The following is a 21,974-nucleotide window of genomic DNA, read 5'->3' on the forward strand; positions in this document are numbered from 1 at the left end:
TTGGTTCAGGGAGCAGGTGTATCCTGTGGTTAAGAGCCGTGACACCAAGCTCACAACGTTTGTTCCAGTTGACACCATACAAAGGCCAAGAGATCACAACTAAAATGTAATGTGGATGTCACATCTGTGGGTGTAGCACAGTCCCCAATATGTATATGGAAAGGTTAATTAACAATTGGGGTGTCTGCTGAGAGTAGAGCTGGTGTCTCAGCAATGTCCAAAATGGCTTGATCGAGCAAGAAAGGAGACTGGCTCGTGGTTGCTCTAGTGGTTTGGTGGTGGAGGCAGAGTGAGGGTTCTCTCTCACAGAAAGGAGTTTGTGGGGTTTGAATCTCCAAATGGCATCAAATGAGGGAGTTCCTGGGATTCATAGCTAGATTCACCTTGTGTGGGAAAGAAAAGAGATGATGGATCAATGAGCATTACATTATCAGCAGGTAGACATCAGAACAATAGTCTGATAACTTGTTCTATGTAGCACCTATAAAAATCATGATTAATAAAAAAGATCAGGGTCCAATATGGGTGGACAACAACCAGGTCTGCAAAAAAATGAGAAGACTGGTTATAAGAATAAGCAAAACATAATAAAAAAGGAGGAGGAAAATGAGGAGAATGAGGTGAAAGGCACGGGGCAGTGGATTATGCAAGAGTCCTGTTCCAATGTCTTTTGTGGAGACTTTTCACTACCTAAAATCATCCACCTACTCTGAATGTCTTAGATGAACTCTTTGCTCCAAAACATCACAAGGGTCAGAGGATTCCTGAGAATATTCAGTTTAATATCTACTATTTGAGTAGCCTTAAAATTGTGTAAAATTCTTAGTTATTATCATTATTATTAGAGATAGGCTCTCACTCTGTCACACAGGTTGGAGTTCAGTGGCACAATCACAGCTCACTGTAACCTTGAACTTCTGGCTCACACAATCCTTCTGTCTCAGCCTCCTGAGTATCTAGGACTAGAGGGGTGCACCACCAAACCCAGCTGATTTTTTCTAAAAAGTTCTTTCATAGAAATGGGGTCTCTCTATGTTGCCCAGGATGGTCTCGAACTCTTAGTCTCATGTGATTCCCCTGGTTTTACGCTTCAAAGCCGTGGAATTATAGGCATGAGGCACCACATCTGGTCTGAACTGATTCTTTAGTTGCAAATTATCAACCTAAAATTGACTCCCTGAATGTTTTCTGCAGTATTTCGGTTAACCGTGCCTGACAAGATTTATTCCAATATGTTTCAACAGCAGAAAGTTTTCCTGATGTTTCTTCCAGTAGATGTAATTTAATGGTTGAAAATCACAAAATACAGTTAAAAGATGACATAAAAAGGTAACCTTAAACTTTTGATGATTGGAGTCAGTATAATACAAAAATTACTTTCAATATTGTGTAACACATGCATGCAACAGGACAAAGGTGAGCAATGAGAGTAAAATTTCTAAATGAATGAACCTTCCAGCTCCCGAGTCATAGGGCAGTGACTGATGTGTCCTGAGGGAGGGACCATAATGCCATATGCTAGTGGGATAACTTTTGGCCAACAGAGTTTCCGTATTTTATTAAAGTTTTATGATCTTTTAATTTAAAGATGCCATTTTATCAACATATCCAGAATATTGTGAGTGGGATTGATTCTGTGTGATGTGAAAAACGCCAGTGCCTTCCATGTTTAGATAATGTTACACACCAGGTTAAGACTGAGTGTTTGGTGAAATGATGCACCATAACATTGTTCCAGGTTCCATAGTATTTTTTTTAATTTCTCTTTGTTTTCATTTGGTTTCAAATTTATATGTCAGTCTCTAGCATGTAGGAATTCCTTAAAAAGTGTCTTTTCTTGTGGTCCGTTTTGATGGGGCTTCCAGAAGATTCAAAAACTTCCTCAGCCTGCAGCACATTTTAGATTCTGCGCTACTGTAGAACATCTGTATTTAATCCTGGTCTTTGGCTAATTTACAATTTCTAATAAGTGCAATAACTTCTGCCTTCTCGGCTGATTTTGCATCAGGTAGAGGAATATATCCTAAATGAACATTTGTACTAGTAATAGAAATTGTTATTTCATCACCAACACTTTTATTATTTAAGTGCTATTCATTAAGAAACAAGTACATTCAAATGTTTTATTTAACTGACAATTTCTCAATTGGTGAAGGGCATTAGACTAAAGAGTCCATATCCCTAGGTCCATATTCTTTGGTCCATATTCCTAGGAAGGCCTTGTGACCCTGAGTCTGGGCGTGACCTTGTGAGTGTTCCTGACCCTCTTCCAGATGAGATGCTGGTCTGTGTGTTCTTGCCCCTTCCCCTGGGATAGAGTCCTCCTGTTTTCCCCAGGTGCTCCCTCCCACAGCTCCAGTGTTCTCCATCGGAGTCATCACCGTCCACATCTGCCGCCCTGCCTTGCAGTTTAAGGTTCTGATTCCATAAGAATGACAGGGGAGCTGCTTCTCAATAGATCGTTGGTGGGGACCTCTGTTCCCATCTCAGCTCCTGAGGGGTTGAACCAGTGCCCCTATGATTCTGGTTTCAGTGGCTTGCTTCTGCAGAGTAAATAATTAGTTTGGTAGTGGCAATAAGGGAGTTGGGTCTGAATACATTTTAGAAGTGTGGGCTCTTGTTCTCTCCCAGACAGACACTTCAGGAAAAGATTTTTGTAACTGTCCTCTTTCTTGGGGAAAGGGATTCAAGAGGATAGGTAGCTCTTCAGTATGTGGTCCCTTAACATTTCATACTACAACATGCTTACCACACTCAGTTTCAAGCAATCCAATATATATTTGTATTTTTTTTTCTTGGAGTAGTCTATATTTTATATTCCAGACTCTACCTTGCTGGCTTACAAGCTCTACAAGAACTTGCTTTACCATAAACTTCAGATTTGTTTTTTCTTGTGAAATTTTAATTATCATAAGTATTAAAGACTATTTGCATAATTCCAGCTTCTATGGTTATCTGTTATTGTTGATTCAATTGCAAAAAAAAAGAAAAATATATTTCTTTTCTATTTACATTTCCAAGCAAAATAGCAGATTTTTTAGTAAGACCCAGAACAATAAAAATTAAATGTTGTTCAATAAAAACATTGTTGTTAAAAAAATTTTTTTTAAGTTGTTCAAAAAAACAATAAAAAAATTAAATACTTCATAGAAAACAAATTATGGTAAATTTGTTTGCTAGAATACTACCCAGCATTTATAACAAATAAATATCTGATATACCCAAATATAAGGCAAAAGGTCTAATTATTTGTGTTATGTAAAATAAGTCAAACAAATTAGAATACATACTGTTATTTCATTTTTATAAATTCTGATAAACAAAATGAATCTGCAGCAATTTTCCAGGGAAATGGTAGAAGAAAAAAAGGGAAAAGGAGGAAGAATATAGAAGAACAAAAAGAAATGTTGAGAATTTTCTTGTCCACCTTGACAACGGTAACAGTTGCATCATGTTCATCAATTGTACACCTTAAATATGTGAAAGTTTATTATCTGTAAACTAAAACTAATAAAATTTTTACAAGCAAACAAATGGAAATTCAGACAAGGAAGGAGTGATAGAAAGACAGAAAAAAATGTATATTAAATTTCAGAAATACTTAAGAATTTATCTGCCTGAACCCTAGTTCTCACCATATTTGTGGGTGAATGCCAGAATGCAGCAAAACCACACATGCTCTCACTACAGAAAGTGGGTTCTACAAACTGCACTAGGCACCCGCAGCTCTGTCCTGGAGTTGGTTCAGGGGGTAATCGTGGCCAGTGATGAGGAGCACAGCCTCAGATACCTGGGCTTACTCATCCCAGACAGGAGTTCTTAGGCACATATTTAGCTCCTTTTCCATGTGTGGTTTACTTCCACATCTGTACATGGAGAAACCATGGACTCTGACAAAATATAATTTACACAAGTACATAAAAAGAAGTTAGGGTGATCAGTCCAAAGTGTTTATCACAGCAAAATTTTTATAATAAGACAATATCTTTTCCAAATACCATCATTGTCACTAAACTCCTGCAAGGTACAGTCACCTTATCTGGACCCGTCTTCTCCTCAGGCGTCCCACCCCAGAGCTTACTATATAGTAGGAGACATGCAAATAGGGTCCTCCCTCTCCTGATGAAAACCAGCCCAGCCCTGACTCTGCAGCTCTGGGAGAGGAGCCCCAGCCTGGGATTCGCAGCAGTTTCCACTTGGTGACCAGCACTGAACACAGACCACCAACCATGGAGTTTGGGCTGAGCTGGGTTTTCCTTCTTGTTGCTATTTTAAAAGGTAATTCAAAGTTATCTCAATAACTAGAGATGTTGTGAGGGGACATGAGTGAGAGAAACAGTGGATATGTGTGGCTGTTTCTGACCTTGGTGTCTCTGTGTTTGCAGGTGTCCAGTGTGAGGTGCAGCTGGTGGAGTCTGGGGGAGGCTTGGTCCAGCCTGGCGGGTCCCTGAGACTCTCCTGTGCAGCCTCCGGATTCACCTTCAGTGACTACTACATGAGCTGGGTCCGCCAGGCTCCAGGGAAGGGGCTGGAGTGGGTAGGTTTCATTAGAAACAAAGCTAATGGTGGGACAGCAGAATACGCCGCGTCTGTGAAAGGCAGATTCACCATCTCAAGAGATGATTCCAAAAGCATTGCCAGTCTGCAAATGAACAGCCTGAAAACCGAGGACACGGCCGTGTATTACTGTACTAGGGACACAGTGAGGGGAGGTCAGTGTGAGCCCAGACACAAACCTCCCTGCAGGGGCGCGCGGGGCCTCCAGGGGGCGCTCGGGACCCACTGAGGACGGGACAGGTCCCAGGAGCAGGTGCACAGGGAGGTTTCCTTTCTCATTAGCTGGAAAAGTCAGATTTGTGTTTGCAAAACACCAGCATTCTTGGCTGTGATATTTTGTTACTTGTATTTATAGTGAATATATAATCGTTACTATTTAAATTTTAGCATTTATTAAAGTTATATATTTTAAATATATACTTTCAAGAAATAAACAGTTCTAATTATTTGCACCGATTCTTCCAGAGTTTTATTAACATTTGCTGGCATCAGCAACCACATAACTATAGGGATATAAATTTATACGCATAGAAAGATGTATAGGCCGGCGTGGTGGCTCATGCTTGTAGTCTCAACTACTCGGGAAACTGAGGCAGGAGAATTGCTTGAACCCGGGAGGAGGAGTTTGCAGTGAGCTGTGATTGCGCCACTGCGCTCCAGCCTGGGCGACACAGTGAGACTCCATCCCAGAAAAAGAAAACAAAACGTAGACCTATGCATGTGTGTGTAGGCATTCATATTAAATATTACAATAAAATAATTCTAAAAATATGTCCTAAAGAACCAAACTTAAGGATGAAAAAAGTGTAAATTATTAGAGTAATTCATAATTTATTTCAGTTGTTTTTAATTGTTTTCATGAATTGATTCCTGTTTGTTTATTTAAAAGTGGCAAATTTGTCATTTCAAAAGAGCTAAGAGTAAATTTCAAATATTGTTGTCACAATAAATGATAAGTATTTGAGGTGATTAATGATAACTATCTTAATTATTTCTTAATTATCTTAGTTATTCCATATTGTATTCACAAATCATAACATTGCTTCTTACCTTGTAAATGTAAACAATCGTAATTTGTGAATTTACAATAAATTTTTTATTTTAACTTTTTAAATTTATCCCAGATCGTTATCTTTTTCTTCACTTCCAGATCTCATTGGATTTTCTCCACAGCCCACCTGCACCCTTGCCTGCTGAAGGCTTCTGGGAGTGGCTGCGGGACGGGCAGAAGCGGATGCCCCATGTGAGTCCACATGACCTGGAGCCTCCTTCTCCTTGGATTAGGCCATTTCCTTGGGATCACAGGGCTTTTCATTATCTTCACCCAGTGCTGTAAGAAAGAAGTTACATCACACTTCAATTCATCACACCTTACTTTACGTTTCTAAAACAAGATGAAGGTGATAATGTTAATAGTAAATGCATCACAACCAAATAGGATAAGTGCTATTCCATGGGACAGAGTTTCTTATCAGGACTTTAAATTAAAACTCTTTTTCTTCCCAGTTTCAGATATGTCTTTATCAGGAGTTTGAAAACAGACTAATACATGAGCAAATGATACAAACAGATATTTCTCAAAAGAATCCATACAAGTGGCCAGCAAATATAGTTTTAAAATGCTTAGTATCAGTAATCATCAGAGAAATGCAACTAGAAAAATGTTCTGATTTCTGTCACTATAGGTCCATTTTTCTTGTTTTGAACTTCATGTAAATGGAATCAAACAAATACAAAATGAATTATGTATTTTCAATTTCTTTATAGATGAGATACTAATATCTCCACATTAAAAAATTAACCCTCTAAGTCATCTCTTAAAATTATTTTTTCTAAGGACTCAAACTAATCTATGATATAATTACACATTTCAGATGTAACAACTGGGACAACATTGAGAATATATTAACACTTAAAACATGTGCTTGCCAAATACTGTTATTTTCCTGTCGGCTGTCCCCTATTATGATTTTACACTGCATATCAGCAATTTATTCTGATAAAACAGGTTGAAATATTACATCATTTTTTATTAACTTGGTATAACTAATAATATAAAATGTTTCAAATATTTTAGGCATGTTTTAATTATCTGTGAATTTTGTCTTTACACATTTATTATTTTAATATGTCACCTTTATCTTTAATATTTCCAATAATTTTGTATAACTGAATGCATTTTAATAATTATTGTAATAATCACATTTACATTTTGTATTTGAATTTTCATATACATTTTATGGATATTTCAATTTCATTATAAAATATTTTCCTACAATTGTCTGTTTCCTATTTTTGTTAAAGTTAACTTAAAAATGCATAGATCTTCAATGTACAATTTGAGGATTTCTGATAAATGTGTGCACAAATAAAGAATTATTTGCTTACTTTTTAGTGTATACCCAGTAGTGGGATTGCTGGGTAAAACGATATCTCTGTTTTAAGTTTTTGAGAAATCTCCAGTCTGCTTTCCAAAGTGGAAAGATTAATCCACAGTCCCATCAACAGTATAAGTGTTCTCTTTTCTCCACAGCCCCACCAGCATCTGTTGTTTTTGACTTTGTAGTGACAGCCATTCTGAGTGGTGTGTGGCTGCACGGCTACACTCATCTCATCTTTGATAAAGCTGATGAAAATAGGAATGAGGAAAGGACTCCCTGTTCAATAAATGGTGCTGGGACAACTGGCTAGCTATATGATGGAGATTGAAGCTGGACATTGACTTTCAACATATGTAAAATTAACTCAAAATTGATGAACGATTTAAACGTAAGACCTCAAACCATAAAAATCCTTGAAGACAACCCAAGAAATACTCTTCTCGATACCAGCTTTGACAAAGAATTTTTGGCTAAGTATCCAAAAGCAATTGCAACAAAAACAAAAATAGACAAACGGGACCTAATTAACTAAGGAGTTTCTGCTCATCAAAACAAACAAGTAATCAAACAAAATTACCAGCAGAGTAATCAGACAACCTACAGAATGTGAGAAGATATTCACAAAGGTTGCATCCAACCATGTCCTAATATCCAGACTCTATAGGAAATTAAAACAAATCAAGAAGCACAAACAAAAAACCCCATTAAAAATGGGCTGATATGGCTTGTCTGTGTGCCCGCCCAAATCTCAACTTGAATTTTATCTCCCAGAATTCCCACGTTTTAGGAGGGACCCAGGGGGTGGTAATTGAATCATGCGAGCCCGTCTTTTCCGTGCTATTCTCATGATAGTGAATAAGTCTCATGAGAGCTGATGGGTTTATCAGTGGTTCCCGTGTCTGCTTCTTCCTCATTTTCTCTTGCCACTGCCAGGCAAGCAGTGCTGTTCACCTCCCGCCATGATTCTGAGGCTGCCCCAGCCATGTGAAACTGTAAGTCAAATTAAAACTCTTTTTCTTCCCAGTTTCAGATATATCTTTATCAGGTGTTTGAAAATGGACTAATACATGGGCAAATGACACAAACAGACACTTCTCAAAAGAATTTTTTGAGAAGTGGCCAGCAAACATATTTTTAAAATGATTAGCATCACTAATCATCAGAGAAATGCAAATAGAAAAATGTTCTGATTTCTGTCACCATAGGTCCATTTTTCTTGTTTTGAACTTCATATAAATGGAATCTAATATTACAGATCATTTTTTGGAAGGGGCTACTTTTGTTATTCGTGAGGTTCATTCATGTAATTTCATCTATCAAGGTTTTTTCATACACCTATAGGTACTCATACACATAGATATTTCATATCTGAATCTGTCCTTCACATTAATAAATGACAGTTTATTAAGTAAATAAATCAGTTCATTAAGTGAATAAGTGACAATATGTGTATCTATTTTCCTGTCGATGGAATTTAAATTTGTTTCCAATATAAATATGAACAAATCTGTTATAAATATATTTGTACAAGTTCTTCTGATTATATTCTCACATTTTTATTGACAAAATCTGTAGAAATATAAATACGCATTATAACTTCTCACCTTTATGGAGCTGTAACTGACAAAATTGTATGTATTTAAGGTACATCACTTGATGTATTGATATCCTTGGGGAAACGTACATCGTGATCAAGGTAATTGGCATGCCTATCATCTCAGACAGTTATCATTTTATGACTTTTTTACTGTGTGTGTGATAAGAACACCTAAAATCTACTCTCTGGCGAAAGATATGTTTATAATACAATATTCATTTTCATAGTAGCATTGCTGTATGTTTCATTTGGAGAACTCCTTCGGCCTATGTATCAGGCCGTTCTCACACTCCTGTAAAGAATTACCTGAGACTGGGAAACTTATGAAGAAAAGCAGTTTAGTTGACTCAGAGTTCCACTGGCTTAACAGGAAGCATTACTGGGAGGCATCAGGAAACATACAGTCATCATGGAAACTGAAGGGGAAGCCAGGATCCTCTTCACATGCTGGAAGGGGAGAGAGAGAGAAAGAGAAAGGGATGATGTGCCACACTTTTAAACCACGAGATCTTGTGAGAACTGTATTACAAGGACAGCAAAGGGGAAGGTTGCCCTCATGATCCAGTCACTCCCCCTCAGGCCCCTCCTACAATACTTGAGGATTAAAATTTGACATGAGATCTGAGTGGAAGCACAGAGCCAAACCATATCATTCTACCCCGGGCCCCTCACACATCTCATGTCCTTCTCACATTGCAAAATATAATTATACCTTCTCAACAGTCTCCCAGTCTTAACTCATTTCAGCATTAACACAAAAATCTACAGTCTGAAGTCTCCTCTTAGACAAGGTAAGTTTCTTCCACCCATAAACCTGTAAAATCACAAACAAGTTAGTTACTTCCAAGATAAAATGGCGCACTGGACAAATGTTTCCATTCCAAATGGGAGAAATTGGCCACAATAACGGGGCTACATGTCCCCATGCAAGTCCAAACCCCAGCAAGGCAGTCATTAAATCGTAAAGCACCAACATAATTTCCTTTTAGTCCACGTCTCACTTTCACGACACACTGATGCAAGAGGTGGGCTCCCAAGGCCTGGGAAGCTCCACCCTTGTGGCCCTGAGGGTACAGTCCCCATGGCTGCTGCATTCATAGTCTGGCATTGAGTTCCTATGGCTTTTCCAGGCACACCGTGTAAGCTTTTAGTGGTCCTCTTCTCACACATCCATTAGGCAGTGCCCCAGTGGGGACTCTGTGGAGGGGATCCAATACCATATTTTCCTTCTACACTGGCCTATTAGAGGGACTCCATTAAGGCTCAGCCCCTGCATAAGACTTCTGCCTAAATATCCAGACACTTTTCATACATGATCGGAAACCTAGGAGGAGGTCCCCAAACCTCAGCTATTGCCTTATGTGCACCAGTAGGCTCAACACCACATGGAAGCAACCAAAGCTTAGGGCTTGCCCCCTCTGAAGCAATGGCCTGAGCTTTAACTTGGCCCCTTTTAGCTATGGGTGGCACAGGAGAGACAGGGATGCAAGGCGCCATGTCCCGAGGCTGCGCAGAGCAGTGGGCTCCTGGGCCTGGACAATGAAACCATTTTTCTCTCCTGGGCTTCTAGACCTGTGATGGGAGGGGCTGCCACAAAGATCTCTGGAATCTCCTGGAGACATTTTTCCCACTGGTTTTGTCATTACTTTGCAAATTTCTGCATCCAGCCTGAATTTCTCCCCAGAAACTGAGTTTTTCTTGTCTACCACATGGTCAGTCTGCAATTTTTTTTCAACTTTTTATGCTCTGCTTCCATTTTAAACATAAGTTCTAATTTCAGATCATCTTTTGTGAATGCATATGACTTATGTTTTCAGAAACGGCCAAGTCAAATCTTGAATGCTTTGCTGCTTAGAAATTTCTTCTGCCATATACATTAAATCAGCTCTCCCTAGTTCAACATTTCACATATACCTAGGGTGGGGCAAAATGCCACTAGTCTTTTTGCTAACGTGTAGGAAGTGTGACTTTTACTCCAGTTCACAAGAAGTCCTTCATCTTCATCTGAGACCACCTCAGTCTGGATTTTATTGTCTATGTCACTATCAGCATTTTGGGCAAAACCATTCAACAAGCCTCTTCAAAGTTTCAAACTTTTCCACACCTTCCTGTCTTCTCGTGAGTCCTCCAAGCTTTTCCAACCTCTACCTGTTACCCAGTTACAAAGTCACTTTCACATTTTCAGGTATCTTAATAGCAGTACCCCACTCCTGGTGCAAATTTTCTGTATCAATCCACTTTCACATTGCTATAAAGAACTACCTGAGACTGGGTAATTTATGAAGAAAAGAGACTTAGTAGACTCACAGTTCCGCAAGCTAAACAGGAAGCGTTAGTGGGAGGCATCAGGAAACACAGTGATGGCAGAAGCCGAAGGGGAAGGAAGAACCTTCTTCACATGGTGGTAGGAGAGAGAGAGCATGTGAGCGGGGAGGTGTCACACTTTTAAACCATCAGATCTCTTGAAAATTTTATCACAAGAACAGCAAAGAGGAAGACCAACCCATGACCCAGTTACATTATATTAGGTCCTTCCTTCAACACGTACAGATTACAATTTGACATGAGATTTGAGTGGGAACACGGAGCCAAACCATTTCAACCTGCATAACTGAAAGCTTTTACCCGTTGACCAAAATCACCCAATTTTTTCCTCCTCCCAGCTCCTGGGAACTACTATTCTACTTTGCTTCCAAAAGCTGGAATATTTTGGATTCTACGTATAAATGAGGTCATGCAACATTTGTCTTTCTGCGTCTGGCTTATTCTACCTAGCATAATGTTCTCTACGTTGTTGCTAATGTAATAAATTCCTTGTTTTTAAAAGGTGACTAATACTCAATTTTGTGTACGTATAAGCCACATTTTATCTGTTCATTTATAGACGTTGACTTATTTTCCCCATCAAGACTATTATGAGTAGTCTCACAATGAACATATATTTCACACACTCACTTTATTTTCTCTAGATGTATACTCAGAAGTGGATATACTCTATGTTCAATTCATTGAGTAATCTTCATGTTGTTTTTTATAATGGCCGTACTAATTTACATTTTCTTGCAAACCATGCACAAATCACTCTGTAGCACATTTTCAGGTCTATGTTTAAGTCTTAAATCCATTTTTAGCTGATTTCTATGTGTTGTGTGAAGTGAGGTCCATTTTCTTCTTCTGCATGTGAATGCCCAGTTTTCACACCACTTGTTGAAGAGACGGTCCTTTCTCTAGTGTGTGTTCTTTGCAACACGGCAAAGACCAGATTATTGGAAAGAAATAGGTTGATTTCCAGGTTGTCTATAATGTTCCATTGGTTTATATGTCGGTTTAAATGTCAGCACTATATTTTATGATTTATACAGATTTGATTTTGAAACTATGGAATATAATATATTCAACTTTCTTATTTTTGCCCAAAATTACTTTGGCTATTTGAAGTCTTTTTATTTTCATATTAATTGGAGCATTTTTTTAAAAAAAATATGTCATGGAGATTATTTGTTTATTTTCTTAGTACATAATAGATAAACATATTTTATGGGAACATGTAATATATCGATATATTTATAAATGTGTAAGTTCAGATCAGGATTGGTATATCTATCACATTAACTTGTATCTTTTAATGTGAGGCAAGTTTGAATGACTCTTTTCTAGCTATTTTAACGTGTACATTAGATTATTGTTAACTATAGCCACCTTACTGATCTATCAAACAATTAGGTTTTATTTCTTCTATATAACTGTATATCTGTATTCAGTAATCGACCTCTCTTTATCCCCTTCTGTCTTGTATCCATTCAGGCTTCTGGTAACCAACAATCTGCTCTGTAACTTCAGGAGGTCCAGTTATCTTAGTTTTGAAGTTTTGACATCAAAGTAAGAAGATTCAATATTTATCTTTCTTTGCTTGGCTTATTTAACTTAATGTAATGACGTCCAGTTCCATTCACATTGTTGCAAATCACAGGATGTCGTGTCTTATGGCTGAATAATATTCTATTGCATACACAGATTACATTTTCTGTATCCATTTGTCCACTTGCAGACACTGAGGATGCTTTCATATCTGGGCTATTGTAAGAAGTGCTGCAAAGAACATGGAAGTGCAACTGTCAGGCCAACAAAGAGAATAAATAATTTTCACAAGAGGAGAAACTGCTGGATATCAGTGTTGGGTTTTGTTCGTAGACACATCTGTACTGAGTGAGAAACCATGAAGTCAAGGGAGGAGTCTAGAACTTGCTCAAGTGAAGCATCAGCATATTTCTCCAAGGCACCCATTGTCACCACATCACAAGGGTGATGAATTTTTGAATGTCATTAAATACGATTTCCCAGTAAGTAATCATGTTTCTGTGAAATTCAGTTAAAATGCCACGGGTGTGTCCAGATCACTCATGCACAAATACAGAAAATTTGCTTTTGCATTTGTGGCTATCTAGAGACAACGTGCATTGAGGCTTCAGCAAGTTACAGCGATCTGTTGAAGTTTGGGATCCCAAAGGAGAGTGGCTCTTAGTGAAGCTTGTATATAAACTAAGTAGGTCAAAATTCCCTCTGTGGGAGTAGATTCCAGTTGTGTGGAATTTTTAATTCCTTATTTAGTTGTAAAACATAATCCCAAGAACTGCCTCCACAGAGTTTTACTGCTGTGTTGATAAAAATATTCAATAAGCTTCCTTCCACTGTTTCAAGGGAAGTTATTTTCTATTTTTTCCAATATATACATTTTTTTTTCTGGCTAACGATAGTAAAAAGGCTGTTAAAAAGACACACTGGAATGGCAGCTTTAATCTGTTGGTGACAGGAGTGAGCATAATACATGAATCTCTTTGAGTGTTCTGCCTCATCCAAATACAATATGGCAAAAGCTAGTATTGGAGGTGAAATCTCTAAATGCGTTTTTTCCACCTACCAAGTCTTTGGGCAATAACAGGTACGTCCTTGAGGCAGAGGACGACCGTAATGCCACAGTCCTACTAGGATTACACGCCTCCAAGGGAGTTCAAGGGTTTCTTAAAATTGTGATAATTTTAATGTAAGAATGCCATTATTTTAAACTTATGTGGAAGATTGTGGGAGGTTATTACCATGTTGAACTTTAGTATCAGCCATGCCTCACAGAATCATTTTATAATAGTCCCTTTCATGGGTGTGCTTCACTCAGTTCATGCAAAGCCTGGAAGGTCACAGGCTAAAATCACACGATATAGAAGTTTTTAATCAACGGAAAGGGCCGTAGGCTTTTACCAAGGAATTATTGGAAGACACGGAGAACACAGATAGATGACAAATGAAATACATTTACACCCCCTCAGGGGCGGAAACTGAGGAAAGCCGACCTAAGTCTGTTCACAGGGCCCTGCGGCTTGGTTTCTGTCTAGGTCCCAATGTTAGAGTTCTCCCAGGATTTTCTGGCTAGCTGGTCACACCTCATCAAGAATTAACCTTTGCTGTCTTTTCTAAGTTTCCCCAAAGTTTGTGTTTAATCTGATAACCAATTTGTCTATAAAATGTAGGTCAAAATACCACAAACATTCATTCATAATAATCTGGCACAAATTAAGCAAAGTCAATAACTAGATGTTTTCATTCATTTTTGTTTAAAATCAGGGGCTAAGCATTGATATTTTTGATAACATCTGTGACTCTCTCAGCAGTTTTCTCTTCTGAGGATATGATCTGGTGTGGCAGTTTTCTTAGCTTCAGTGTCACCTCTTTTTGCATTGACTTCCACCTTTACATTTGCCAGGAATCTGGCATATAAGAGTGCTTCTAAGGGTTCCCTAACTTGCCCATTTTGGTGAGTGTTCCAGAATATGTGAGACGCTCTTTTGTTTACAAAGCATCCCGAAGTTATGCACTGCCCTGAAACCTGTGTAGTTCCTACGCTGACAAATTGGAAATTCTAATAAATACAATCACTTCTGCCACCTGGGCTGATTTTACATCATATAGAGGACTATATTCTAAATGAAAGCTTACAGCAATTTTACAGTCATTAACCTAGAGTTTTACTTTTGAGGCACAACTCATAACAAATAATATTAGCTCCAGGTTCTCAGTGGAAGTGTCTAAATGTCTTGGGTGTACAGGGTCTTCCCTATTAACATGAAGCATTTATGAGCACAGTCATAGTTTCCAGCCAGGATTCTCCCTGTCTCCCTATCACCACAAACTAACTAGGACCTCACCTGGAACTAGGGTTAATTTCCAAATAATTTATTTTTTAATCTTTATGCCTCTGGATTATTATGTGAGGCTATTTCAGTAGAAAAATAAAAAGAGCATTTGAACTGACTAAACAACACAGAAAATTCCTAATAAAATGCAAATCCTAGACGTGAGAGGCTCCAGGCCTGGAAAATGCAGCAGTTCATGTATGCAGGTAGTTCCTTTGCCCTACTTTACACCGATACACCCAGCACGTGTCACACACAGATCACACAGATGTGAGGGTAACACACAGATGTGAATATTGGTGGGAATAGGGGAGGAGATGATTCTGCAATTCTCCTCTGAAGGACCATGAAACCCTGGACAGACCGTCTCCCGGTCTCCATGACTGCACCACGTGCTCACATAGACACTCATCCCTGATAGGATAAGATGACTCCATTGATGAGGCTGAGCTTTTTAAGATATAAGTTACTAGAGACTGACATTGAGGTTTCAATAACTAATTTTTATAACCTAAATTTAATTATGCCCACACTGTTGCCTCTTTCTTCCTTGAAAAATTGCTTGCTGTGATTGAGTTTTAGGAAGATTCCCAATGTTCACAACCGAGCTTCCAAGAGCATATTGAGAGCAGAAACTGAATGAGGGCAGAGAAACCCGTCTTTACTGTATTCACCACTAAATTCAAGTGAACTCAGCACTGCCTTTGATGACTGCTGCTTCTCTGCCGAGTTCAGGTTTCTACTTCTCACAATTCCAACACAGACGCTCCCTCTTCTCAAATGTTGGCCTCCACTGGCTCTAAGGTTACACTCTGTTCTTAGCTTGTTCTCTGAACCATTATATGAGGGTGGTGATGAGCCATTAAGTGGACATTTTATATCTTCTCAACATGAATCCCATAGGCTGTCATGAATTATTCTTCTGGTCATGGTAACTGCATTTTCTTGGCCTGTTCATTACTAGTAATATTCAAAGCCATTTCATTTAAATCTTTGATGTTTCATTTTTTTGTTGCGTTGACACTTTCTCTTCTACCGAGTCTTCCCACTAGCATTATGACATGACCTAGTACCCAGGCTCAATTGTCATTAGTAATAACCATATATATCAAAATCTATACATTCTTTTCACAGCAGACATAATTTTCTCTTTTCTGGGGATGAACACACACTGCTGAACTACTCCACTTTAAGAACATATGGACAATTATGACATTTTCATTTACTTGAGTAATAAGTTATATCATCCTCCCTTCAAATTCTTTACCCCCCAGAAGACCTGGACAAACTATTTTGCATCTGTTCAAACCATAAACTCAGAACCACATGGTGAGTAAAGCTCACCTGGTTCTGGACATTGGGTACATCTGTTCCCCTCCAGTGTCCCACAGCACCTCAGCCACCTGTCCAGGTTCTATCAAGAAAGTTTTACCTGCACAGTAAAGGAAACAATTGAGTGTAGAGAGAACCTACAGATGATAGACAATATTTGAAAACTATTCATATGACAGGGGATTACTATCAAGCATATAAAATAAACTCAACTCAACTGCAGATAATAATGTGATTAGTAATGGGTGAATAACATGAATAAACATCTCTCAAAAGAAGACATGCAAAGGGTAGATAGATATGTTAGTATATATACGTATATCTGTTGCTAGAAATCACTAATATTCAGGAAAATGCAAATTCACAATGAGGTGTCTTTTCATCCTCATCTTTGCTAGAAAGCTAGAAATGCAAAACTAACTAAATAAATAAATAAGTAAGCAAGTAAGTAACAGAAGCTGACCAGGATACATAGAAAGGGAAACTGTTATAGGCCACTGGTGGAAATATAAATTAGTACAGCCATCATGGGAAAAAATAGAACCACCATATAAGTCAGTATTCCAACTGCTGAGTATATATCTATTTAAATAATTAAAAGAAAAAACTAATATTGAAGAGACACATGTACACCCATGTTTATTGCAGCACTAATCAAAATAGCTTAGATATGAAATCAACATATGCACCCATCAACAATGAACAGATAAATAAAATGTGATACATTTACACAATGGAATATTATTCAGTCTTAAAAATGAAATTCTGCCACTTTAAGAAACATGGATGGAACTGGACACCATTACGTTGAGTGAAACAAGACAGACACAGAAAAATAAATACTGCCCTTCTCAGTGTTATGTGGAAATTTAAAAAAGTTGATATTCTAGAAGTAAATAGGAGAGTAGTGGTTATGAGATGCCTGGAATGGGAGGAGACTGAGAGATAAGAAGTGGTTTGTTAACAAATGCACAATTACAGGTAGACAGGAGGGGTACACTCTAGTGTCCTACATTGCAGTAGGGTGACTACAGTTAACAATATATCGTACATTTTATGTTTACAAGCAGTCAGAAGAGAGGATTTTGTATGCTACCAACACAAAGAAATGTTAGTGTCTGAATTCATGAATTTGCTCATTGTTCTTTCTTGTTCATACCACATGGCACACATGTATTGAAATATCACACTGTACCCCATAAATATAAACAGCTATTATGTGCCAACTTAAAAAAATCCCTTTAATTAAAAAGGATTTTATTGGCATGCATTACAAATGCTTCAACACAGAGCCAGGAAAAAATACCATTTTTATTTGAAATAGTGAATTTCCTAACAGCGTAGTTACATTCATTTGCACCAAAATGTTTATTTGATCATGGTAAGCGTAGGCAGACTTACCATTAGACTAAAATATTTTAATTTCAGACTTCTACTTAATACTGTAAATGCAAATAATTTTAAAACAACTAAGTAAAAAAAATAATGAAGTTGACAAACGTGAGCGTGGTGTGTGATGTGTGAGCTTTTTCTTGTGCACCACTGTGTCCACGGTGGGTGTGTGGCCTGTGTGTCTGTGTCTGTTTCTGTTTACTCTGCTTCGGGTTCTCCGTGATTCTCAGATCTGTAGTTCAGTGTCTTTCACAAAATTTGGACCATTCTTAGCCATCATTTTTTCAAATACTTTCTCTGTATTTATAATTTCTTCTTTTCAGATTTAAAGTGTACATAAAGTATACTTTTTGATATTAATGTTTAGCTTCTTTCCTCACTCTGTTTTCCTCTGAAATTTACTTTGTGAAATATCTAGTGACATTTTAAGTGCATGGTTTCATTTAAAAGCTGAGCCAGCTCTGCTGAGGAGGGTGGCCAAAGCTTGCTGAATGTTTATACTGCATTGCTTCTGATTTCGTTTGCATTTCCATTTGATTCCTTCTTAGCGTTTTCATCTCTCAGTTCCCTGCCTAGTCCTACATTATGTCCACAGTTTCTTTAAGAGATTCTTACATATTAATTATAGTTCCTTTACATATCTTATTTAATTAAATTGTTATAATATCTGTATCATTTACAAATCTCATGCTGATCATTCGTTTATTACAACGTTGGTATTTCTCATTAATATATGAAATAATTGTTGACAGCCACACATGTTGGGTTGGACAGTTGATATTGGCTTACTATTTGATTTTATGCATTTTCTACCTGTATTTGATCACACTTTATCTTTCCCGGGCCTTTATTGTGGAAGAGTCTGTGAAACTTATCAGAGTTACATTTGCAATTTTGCAGTGGACATCAGAGTTAAAGTATTTTCTTCTGTGTCCACCAGAGACTTCAGATCCTCCAGTGATAATGTTGTTTTTCTTTCCTGCTTGGCTTTGCCTCTTCACCTTGTTACTTCCTCCAGAGAATCACGTTCAGCTCCCTAGGGTGGATTAACATGTTATTTAACTGACAATTGTGAAATTGGTGGAAAGCAATAGAATAAAGGGAGATTTTCTGACATTTCATGGGTTCCTATTGTGATCCTGAGTCTGGGTTTGAGCTTTCCAGTGTTTCTGAACTTCCTCCAGATGAGATGTTGGTCTGTGTGTTCTTGCTCTTTATCCTCAGGCGGAGGCCTCTTGTTTTCCCCAGTTGTTGCCTCCCACAGCTCCACCGTTCTCCTTTGGTGTTATCACATTCGAGATTTGCTGATCTGACCTGCAGATTAAGGCTCCGATAAATAAGAAAGAGAGGGGAGGTAGTTCTCAGTAGAATTTAGGTGAAGAACTCATTTCCCATCTCAGTTCCTAAGGGGTTGCAACAGTGCCCTTAAGATACTGGTTTTGGTGGCTTGCCCTGCAGAGTGATTTCTCAGTTCTGCCATGGGGATACTGGAGGTGGGTCTGAATGCTTTTCAGAAGTGTGGGCTCTTTTTCTCTCCCAGACACACATGTTGGGACAGAAAGATTTTGTGACTGTCTGCAAAAAGGAAGTCAAGAGGATAGGAAAACTCTTCAGTCTGTGGTCCCTTAGAAATTCACACTACAACACATTTTCCACCCTTGACTTCAAGCAATCCATTATACATGTGTGTTTATATCTTGTAATAGACGACATTTTGAATGCCATACTCTGCTTCATTTCAGCTCATACCCTACCTTTCTTACCCTCTACAAAAACTTTCCTCCCTCTCGATTCCACATTTGATGTTTACCTTAAAACTTCAAGTATCTAAAGTTTTTTTTTTTTTTTTTAATTGGCCCCTTGCGGTGGCTTATGCCTGTAATCCCAGTACTTTGGGAGGTTGAGGCAGGTAGATCACCTGAGGTCAGGAGTTCGAGACCAGCCTGGCCAACACGGTGGAACCCTCTAGTAAAAATATATTTAAAAAATTAGCCTGACGTGGTGGCAGGCACCTGTAATCCCAGATACTCAGGAGGCTGAATCAGGAGAATCGCTTGAACCCAGCAGGCAGAGTTTGCAGTTCGTGCCATTGCACTCCAGCCTGGGCGACAGACTGAGACTCCATCTCAAAGAAAAAAAGAAAAAAAAATTGCAAAATTCCAGCTTCTCTGTTTATCTGTTATTGTTGATGTCATTGTTGTAAAAAAATAAGTAACTATATTAGTCATCTATGTCCATTTCCAGGTTGTGTAGAAGATTTTTTAGTAAGACCCGGAGTAATAAAAGAATGCAAATATTGTTACGCTGCTTACTAGAGAAACAAAGTATGATAAATGTGTTCACTGGAATACTACCTATCATTTATAATAAGTTAATGCCTGAGACACAGAACAACCACGTAAAACATCTAAGTATTTATGTTGAGTAAAATAAGCCAAACAAATAAGAAAATATACTATGTTACTCCCTTTTTATAAATTTTGATAAATAAAAATTTATCTAAAGTAGTATAATGAAGATCAGCAGTTGCCAGGGAAAATGCTAGAAGAAGGGAAGGGGAGAGGAGGAGGAATATAACGGAACAAGAGGAAATGTTGAGAAGAATTCATTCGTCAAGTTTCTTGATAATGATTACTTATATCATGTTTATTAATTGGACATTTTAAATATGTGAAGTTTATTATCTTTAGATTAAGGCTCATAAAATGTATTACAAGCCAACACATTGAAACTTAAGGAAGGAGTAATAGAAAGACAGAAAAATATGTTAAATATCAGAAGTACCTGAAAATTAATGTGCCTGGATCCTAATTCTCCCCATATTTTCAGGTGAGAGCTGGAGTGCAGCAACATCGCACATGCTCTTATTACAGAAAGTGGGTTCTCAAACCACACCGGGCACATCCAGCTTTGTACTGAAGTTGGTTTAGGCAGCAGTCAGAGCCAGTGATGAGGAGCACAGGGTCAGATACTGGGGTTCACTCATCCCAGACACGAGCTCCTAGATGCATACAGAGCCCCCTCCAAGTGTGGGTTCACTTCCACATTTGTAAATGGAGAAAATATTGACTCCTACAGAACATAATTTACACGAATATTTAAACATGAAATAGGGTGATCAAGGCAAAGGGTTTATCACAGCACAATTTCATAACAAGGCAGCATATTTTCCAAATACCATCATTGTCCACAAACTTCTCAGGGCACCGTCTTCTGATCTGGGTACAGCCTACTCCTCAAGAGTCCCACCCGAGGGCTTGTTATATAGAAGGAGACATGCAAATAGGGCCCTCCTTCTACTGATGAAAACCAACCCAACCCTGGTCCTGTAGCTCTGAGAGAGGAGCCTTAGCCCTGGATTTCAAGGCATTTCCACGGGGTGATCAGCCCTGAACACAGAGGACTCACCATGGAGTTGGGGCTGAGCTGGGTTTTCCTTGTTGCTATTTTAGAAGGTGATTCATGGAAAACTAGAGAGATTAAGTGAATGTGCATATGAGTGAGAGGAACAGTGGATTTGTGTGGCAGTTTCTGACCAGGGTGTCTCTGTGTTTGCAGGTGTCCAGTGTGAGGTGCAGCTGCCGGAGTCTGGGGGAGGCTTGGTCCAGCCTGGAGGGTCCCTGAGACTCTCCTGTGCAGCCTCCGGATTCACCTTCAGTAGCTACGAAATGCACTGGGTCCGCCAGGCTCCAAGGAAGGGGCTGGAGTCCGTCTCAGTTATTGGTGGTGATAGTAGTTACACACACTACGCAGACTCTGTGAAGGGCCGATTCACCATCTCCAGAGACAACGCCAAGAACTCGCTGTCTCTGCAAATGAACAGCCTGAGAGCCGAGGACACGGCCGTGTATTACTGTGCGAGACACACAGTGAGGGGAGGTGTGAGCCCAGACACAAACCTCCCTGCAGGGAGGCGGAGGGGGCGGGCGCAGGTGCCGCTCAGGACCAGCAGGGGGCGCGCGGGGCCCACAGAGCAGGAGGCCGGGTCAGGAGCAGGTGCAGGGAGGGCGGGGCTTCCTCATCTGCTCAGTGCTCTCCCTCCTCACCAGCACCTCAGCTGTCCCCAGGGCTCCCCTTTCTTTATTAGATGTGGTTCTGCTTCCTCACATCCTCACTGCAGGCAAGAAAGGAGGGAGAAATTTCTCTGTTTACCACTGAGGTTTTTAACAGTCACTGGCACCTTTTTTTTCAACAAATTCCCACAAGACCTATTTTACCTTCTTGACAAGCAAAATATTCCAAGACTTCTCACCATCCCTTGACTGGCGTCTTCGACTGCATCGTGTCCTGCTCATAAATTCATATGCTGAAACCCCAATCCCAGTGGCTCTGTATTTGGAGAGGGATTTTAAGAAGGCAAGTAAGTTAACTGAGGTCATAAATGTGGGACCCTAATCCAGTAGGACTCTTGTTCTTATGAGAAGTGGAAGACATGAGAGACCTCTCTCTCCACATGCACACAGAGGAGAGGCCATGTGAGGACGCACTGCATGAGAAGGGGGCCCTTTGCACGCCTGGAAGAGGCCTCTC

The 21,974-nt window shown here is 39.0% G+C and overlaps 1 long non-coding RNA gene and 1 gene segment (V, D, J or C); one reads left to right on the forward strand and one right to left on the reverse strand.

The window, feature by feature from the left end:
• The first annotated feature begins 4,134 nt into the window (after nt 1-4,134).
• LOC105476504 (immunoglobulin heavy variable 3-49-like) lies at nt 4,135-4,801 on the forward strand. The segment is given in 2 exon segments: nt 4,135-4,278; nt 4,386-4,801. Coding segments are annotated over 2 exon segments (450 nt in total).
• An 880-nt stretch (nt 4,802-5,681) lies between these two features.
• LOC105489874 (uncharacterized) lies at nt 5,682-21,758 on the reverse strand. Of its 2 annotated transcripts, none has more exons than XR_011625247.1 (3): nt 21,697-21,758; nt 8,842-8,982; nt 5,682-5,887 (listed from the first exon to the last, which is right to left on the reverse strand). It is a non-coding gene; the product is annotated as an uncharacterized lncRNA (long non-coding RNA). The 2 variants fall into 2 exon arrangements; XR_011625246.1 differs by lacking the exon at nt 21,697-21,758 and adding an exon at nt 10,843-10,889.
• Between the last annotated feature and the right edge of the window lie 216 nt (nt 21,759-21,974).

This window comes from Macaca nemestrina, chromosome 7, assembly GCF_043159975.1.
Source record: "Macaca nemestrina isolate mMacNem1 chromosome 7, mMacNem.hap1, whole genome shotgun sequence".
NCBI classification, from domain to species: Eukaryota; Metazoa; Chordata; class Mammalia; order Primates; family Cercopithecidae; genus Macaca; species Macaca nemestrina.